Source organism: Cebidichthys violaceus, unplaced genomic scaffold, assembly GCF_023349555.1.
Source record: "Cebidichthys violaceus isolate CVI_PGR_0920_01 unplaced genomic scaffold, fCebVio1.0.p SCAF_15, whole genome shotgun sequence".
NCBI lineage: Eukaryota > Metazoa > Chordata > Actinopteri > Perciformes > Stichaeidae > Cebidichthys > Cebidichthys violaceus.
In genome coordinates this window covers 11,995,911-12,002,749 of record NW_027176318.1, presented here as the reverse complement: position 1 = coordinate 12,002,749, position 6,839 = coordinate 11,995,911, and the positions used below count along the sequence as shown (strand labels likewise).

At 48.6% G+C, this 6,839-nt stretch overlaps 1 protein-coding gene across 1 annotated transcript; it reads right to left on the bottom strand.

The window, feature by feature from the left end:
• Positions 1-5,513: 5,513 nt before the first annotated feature.
• LOC137872095 (microtubule-associated protein 6-like) lies at positions 5,514-6,635 on the bottom strand. The gene has a single exon (XM_068710328.1). The coding sequence runs from the start codon at positions 6,633-6,635 to the stop codon at positions 5,514-5,516; it is 1,122 nt and encodes a 373-aa protein (XP_068566429.1).
• Positions 6,636-6,839: the final 204 nt, after the last annotated feature.

Here is a 6,839-nt window from a genome sequence, read left to right as displayed (position 1 = left end):
CGCGGTGACTGAGCCGCAGGCTTCCTGAGAGGAGGGCTCTCTTTCACGGCGACACGCCTTCACCTCGTCGGCTCGCCCCACTCGCCCACCGACGTCTGCTGACGCCGCAGAAAGAAGTCCACCTGAAGTCATCACGAGGCCGCGGTACATCGCGAGTGACACAAAGTCAGAAACTAAAACCTCAGTATGGACTGGGCTTAATCTTTCATGAATCATGTCTTATTCATCACAGCTCTGCGGCTCCAGAGGTCCTCGGTGAGCGTGACCTTGCGGCTCCAGTTAAAGTTAGACAGTGCAGAGCTGATTGAACAGAGGAAACAGTTGTCCTGCAGTCAGACATGCTCTGTTTAATAGCAGCCAGCCGTGCATAGAACATATAGAATGCAGATTAGATAAGTGACTATCACTTAAATGATTTACCTGTGGGGGGGGGGGGGGGGGGGGGGGGGGGCACATTACCTTTTCCTAATACCAATTCCATCACACCCCGACCTCAACATCTGTCAGTGACTGTAGAACCACATTAATTTCATTCCAACACTTTACAGTTTCTACATCATTTCACGGCCAATCATTTGGTTGTCTTGTTTTTATATTTAGTCCCTGCTCTCTCTCTGTCTCTCTCCCTCCCTCTCGCTGTCTCTCTCTCTCTCTCTCTCTCTCTCTCTGTCTCTCTCCCTCCCTCTCGCTGTCTCTCTCTCTCTCTCAGTCTCTCTCTCTCTGTCTCTCTCTCTCTCTGTCTCTCTCGGTCTCTCTCTCTCTCTCTCTCTCTGTCTCTCTCCCTCCCTCTCGCTGTCTCTCTCTCTCTCTCAGTCTCTCTCTCTCTGTCTCTCTCTCTCTCTGTCTCTCTCGGTCTCTCTCTCTCTCTTTCTCTGTGTCTCTCTCCCTCACTCTCGCTCTGTCTCTCTCTCTCCCTCCCTCTCTCTGTCTCTCTCTCTCCCTCCCTCTCTCTGTCTCTCTCAGTCTCTCTCTCTCTCTCTCTCCCTCCCTCTCTCTGTCTCTCTCACTCTCTGTCTCTCTCTCTCCCTCTCTGTGTCCCCCCCCCCCCTCTCTCTCAGTCTCTCTCTCTCTCTCTCAGCATCAGTTGGGTTGTTTCAGTGTTTGTGTGCGATGCCTCTGAGTAAAGCCGGTGGCTAAAGAGCGTAGGGGCCACAGATCTCCACCGTGAGCACACATATCCTTCCTTCTCCGGTGCAGCATGATTACACGCTCTACTTCAGCGAGCTCTTTCACGATGTAAAGAAACGCTACAGACTGCTGCTTCTCAGCTGTGTGACTGAGGCGCTGCTGCGTTCAGCGTCCTCTCTCAAAGTGCGTGGACCGCTCACTTCTGTCTCTCGTGTCTGTGTCTTTCACTCTCTCCGCTCACTTCTGTCTCTCGTGTTTGTGTCTTTCACTCTCTCCGCTCACTTCTGTCTCTCGTGTCTGTGTCTTTCACTCTCTCCGCTCACTTCTGTCTCTCGTGTCTGTGTCTTTCACTCTCTCCGCTCACTTCTGTCTCTCGTGTTTGTGTCTTTCACTCTCTCCGCTCACTTCTGTCTCTCGTGTTTGTGTCTTTCACTCTCTCCGCTCACTTCTGTCTCTCGTGTCTGTGTCTTTCACTCTCTCCGCTCACTTCTGTCTCTCGTGTCTGTGTCTTTCACTCTCTCCGCTCACTTCTGTCTCTCGTGTCTGTGTCTTTCACTCTCTCCGCTCACTTCTGTCTCTCGTGTTTGTGTCTTTCACTCCCTCCGTCAACATGGAAATGAAACCCCGAGCTCTGAAGCAAATGGAAATGATGCGGTGTACGTTTCAGGTACAAAATGAATGGTTTAGTGGTCTCCTCTTGGTCTCCTCTTGTGTACGGATTCCTCTGGTGGGAGTGTGGGGTGCAGGGGTGGAGCTGAGCTTTTGGGTAGTTCACGACTACAAAGACACCAAAGAGCAGCTGATTCCTCTCAATTCTCCTGAACAGAGCCTGAGAGACGACTGATCAGAGGCCTCAGCAAACTTTTCTGAACTTCTCTCTTTAACTGGGCTTCACTACTGTCTTTTTTAATGTCGCTCTATCTGCACTGGTCAGATTGTCCCCGTCATTAAAGCTCCAGAGTGCACACATCTACAGCATGACCGCCGCAGAGTCCGATCACATTTCAGAGATTATTGACACAACGACTCCAATGCTCTTCTGCCCGTCGAGGCATTCCTTCACGCCTCGTATTTCCAGACTGATAAAACTTTACGGCCCGTGTAAACCTCTGCTAACATCTGGAGGAAACCACTGTGGACTCGAGAGACAAACACGCAAGCAGATTCACATGTCGACCGCTTTAAGACCCGGTTTGTTGCTGGAGCTTTAATCTTTGACGATTCTTTTCCAGATTAATCTTTCACCAGACGAGCAGTTGACGATTACCGATTACGTTCACCTTTTCCAATTCAACAAAAACATGTTTCATCAAAGTACTGAGGCGCTAATGGGACATGTTCCACCTTGATGCGTGTCACAAATATAGTGGCAGACTGAAGAATGTCCTCAATGCTCAGCCTGGATGCCTGCTTATAGAGAATAAATTGGTATATTTTCAACATCATTACCATGTTGTTCAGTTCACTGCACTAATGCTTTGTAGATAAAAGTGTTCTCATCCTGGAAGACACTGCAATTAGTGAAGAAATGTATCATGGGAAGAATGGGGAAACTCAGAAACACCGTGAGATAATGATGATTACAACGTCCTAGCATGCTGAAGAGGAGGCGGAGCTACTGCACAGTCCCATGGCACATTTGTGGCAATGACACACCGATCATCATTACCATAAATCATTTACCACGCTTGTGCCATTTTTCTTCCCCTCCCTTTGCTCTTAGTTACACAAATGGAAGTTCATGTCTTGCAATTGGTCTTATTTTGGGATCATTTTCAACAGTGTGGAGCTCAAACTTTGGCCACTATTCAGTTGAAACATTGGACGCTTTATTTCTGATTTCTTAGTTCCTACACAACTTGACAAAAACCTCGTTAAGTCGACCTGATGTTAAGCTCCAGTGCTCTTCACCGGGACCTGGACATTCAGTTTGACTGACAGTGTCTCTAATTTGATTGGTGCAGCTGTGTGTTTTTACATCGTTCGGTCCTAGCAGCCTCGAAGCAGCGCCGATGTTACTGGCTGTTGATATTACGTTACTCCGTGTCTCCGTACACAACTCTTGTCACGGTGATTCAAATCCCAGCACAAGCTATGGAGTGCTGAGGTCACAGAGCGATCAACCCCAACGTTAGCAAGCAAGGCTTCCACTAATTAGCCTGCTCGCTAGCTTCCATACGAACTCGACCATTCACTGAGTTCTCCCGACGGTCGGTGTTGTAAAGGGACAGTATGCAACCAATGCGGCCATGTTTGTTTGTCGGTCTGTAGCGTGACTCGTTAGCTGACGTTGACGTCCGCTGTGGAAACCCGTGTGTGATGTCCTCGTGTGTGTGTGTGATGTCCTCATGTGTGTGTGTGTGATGTCCTCATGTTTCTGTGGACCTGTCACATCTGTACCTATGTAGGCAGGAATTGGTCCATCTTTAACTGCCACGTCTGTATTTTAAAGTCTCCCATGAGCGTTTTTTTTTACATGGACTTTGACACTGGTCTCATAGTGATATAAAGTACAGCACTATAGCTACACTGTGTTGACTGACATTCCATTGCTTTCACCAGGCTGACATACCAACACGTACGTGACCTTCCACGTGTTCCTCTGTGGAGCACATTTCTCTCTTAGTCCGAGGACAAAGCTCACAGCGATGCTCTTACACTGTGACACAAGTCAAGCTTGTGAGAATGAGACAATGCTTGAGTTATATGTTCAGAAGTGTTGAACCATACCTGCAGTATGCAGCAGAGTATGCAGCAGAGTATACAGCAGAGTATACAAAGGATTCCTGATGTTTTGAACTCATATTTTCATAATCGATTAATACCAGTGTCGTATCATATTGTGTGTCCGTAAGCTTTATCATAGAAAACATGCTGTTGAGGAATGCCTGTTAGTATATTTGCTCTGCTGTCACTGAAAGCCTTCAGCTGTGTGTCACAGTGATCATTATACAATACATACATTCCCCACAAGACAACGAGGAGAAGAATCAATCTCTATCAACACCCTTCTCAATCCATTCATCTCTTTACTGTGAATTCAAATGAATTGTGATACGTGTGTCATAATGTTGTGTTGTATGTCATAATGTATACATATTATGTGAGAGATCTGAAGGCAAACACATGCAACCCAAACAAAGTATAAATGTTGCCTTAGCGCCAAGAACACAACACAATGGCAACGCAATGTCAGGGAGAAAAAGAAAAGTGAAGAACTGAAGTCCTGACCGACGAGGTGCAGATGCATTCCTCCAAACTTCAGGCAAGAAATTTAAACGTGACAAACGTGAGAGAAATGTAATATCACAGTCGTTCAGTGCTGTTGTGGAGGCAGTGGTGTTTTCTCACCTGTAACAGACGATGGCCATTTGAACCGGAGGACAAAAGAAAAGAAAAGAACCATATAATGCTGCCATGACCACTGAAAGTCTGGGCGTGATGTTTGAATTTCATTTAGTTACCACCTACCCTGAAGACACTAATAAGACTGTATGGATTTGGCCCCAGTAGTGACAGACAGTCGGCCATAACTTTGACCTAAAGAGGGTCAGCCACTGTGAAACGGACCTTTATAAACCATGGATGTACAGTTTGTAAACACAACATTTCCATAGTATCATAGGAGGCTTCCATTCTCAATAATGAATCAATTAATACAAGCGCCTCAAAGTCTGTTTAAATGGCCTGTGAAAATCAGATGGAAGTGTTTCCCTAGTGTATAAAACACCGTAGAGGTGCTGCCACTGACAGTTTCATGATCCAGCCTTGAGGAACATTTGAATTACAGCAGTCTGTGGAAACAGCCAGTGCTATAAGCGACGTTGTGAATTGAGGAACTCATAATTCTGTGGAACATATGGGTGACGCCCCGTCTTCACAGCACTTGAGGTGGAACACACTATAGTGTGACGGTTCGTCAACAAAGCAGGAAGTCCCCAAACTAAGTTTGCCACTCACGGTTCAGCTGGTGTCATGGTAATCGCATTTGTATTCTGGTGAGTGAAATATGATGTATGAGCATCTGCTTTCCAAATGAGTTTACACCGGAGTCGGGGCCCGATATCTCTGGGCAAAGGTAATCATTTCTTCTTCTGTCTCTTAAGCTGCGAGATGGAAGGAGATGCAGCCGAGGTGGGAGAGAGCCAGATGGATATTACGCTGACTTTTGAGGAATGGAAGGCAAACAAAAGGGTAACGGGGAAGGAAGGCAAACTCAATCTTCCCTTTCAGAGAGGGTTTGTTTTTCTCCCCCCCCCCCTTTATAACCGTCATGGCTTTCATGAGCAGCGTCCTAATGACAGCAGGCTGGTGAACAGAGAGGTGGACAGCAGACTCTCCAACCACAGTTCTCTTCACACATGTGGCATCACAGTACATGCCAGTCACAAAGCAGCCGCGCACACGATGGCTGCAGAGAGGGAGAGGTACGGCAGTGGTATAGTTGAGGTACGGCAGTGGTACGGCTGAGGTACGGCAGTGGTATAGTTGAGGTACAGCTGAGGTACGGCTGAGGTACGGCTGTGGTACGGTTGTGGTACGGCTGTGGTACGGTTGAGGTACGGTTGTGGTACGGTTGAGGTACGGTTGTGGTACGGCTGAGGTACGGCTGTGGTACGGTTGAGGTACGGCTGTGGTACGGTTGAGGTACGGTTGTGGTACGGTTGAGGTACGGTTGTGGTACGGTTGAGGTACGGCTGAGGTACGGCTGTGGTACGGTTGAGGTACGGCTGTGGTACGGTTGAGGTACGGTTGAGGTACGGCTGAGGTACGGTTGAGGTACGGTTGAGGTACGGTTGAGGTACGGCTGAGGTATGGCTGTGGTACGGTTGAGGTACGGTTGAGGTACGGCTGAGGTACGGTTGGGGTACGGCTGAGGTACGGCTGAGGTACGGCTGTGGTACGGCTGAGGTACGGCTGAGGTACGGTTGAGGTACGGCTGAGGTACGGCTGAGGTACGGCTGAGGTACGATTGAGGTACGGTTGAGGTACGGCTGAGGTACGGCTGAGGTACGGTTGAGGTACGGTTGTGGTACGGTTGAGGTACGGTTGTGGTACGGCTGTGGTACGGTTGAGGTACGGTTGTGGTACGGTTGAGGTACGGTTGAGGTACGGTTGTGGTACGGTTGAGGTACGGTTGTGGTACGGCTGTGGTACGGTTGAGGTACGGTTGTGGTACGGTTGAGGTACGGTTGAGGTACGGTTGTGGTACGGCTGAGGTACGGCTGAGGTACGGCTGTGGTACGGTTGAGGTACGGCTGTGGTACGGCTGTGGTACGGTTGAGGTACGGCTGAGGTACGGTTGAGGTACGGTTGAGGTACGGTTGAGGTACGGCTGAGGTACGGCTGTGGTACGGTTGAGGTACGGCTGTGGTACGGTTGAGGTACGGCTGAGGTACGGCTGTGGTACGGTTGAGGTACGATTGAGGTACGGTTGAGGTACGGCTGAGGTACGGCTGAGGTACGGCTGAGGTACGGCTGACGTACGGTTTCTCCATTAACAGCATCCTTCAGAGTGAAGACGATGTAGTGAAGCAGGGTTTACAGAGACTATCATGTAACCTGAAACACTCCACTGTAGGCCCGCTCATGAACAGTAGATGGTAGGAGGGGGGGGCGACACATGCAAGAAATACACAAGAATGATATGTTCTTCAAAACACAGATGTTGATTTAAACTAAATGACACGACTGTACTGTGCTGAAACACA

Excerpts from the sequence above, each read along its gene's own strand:
- LOC137872095 (XM_068710328.1), bottom strand. The coding sequence starts at position 6,635 with ATGCTGTTAATGGAGAAACCGTACGTCAGCCGTACCTCAGCCGTACCT.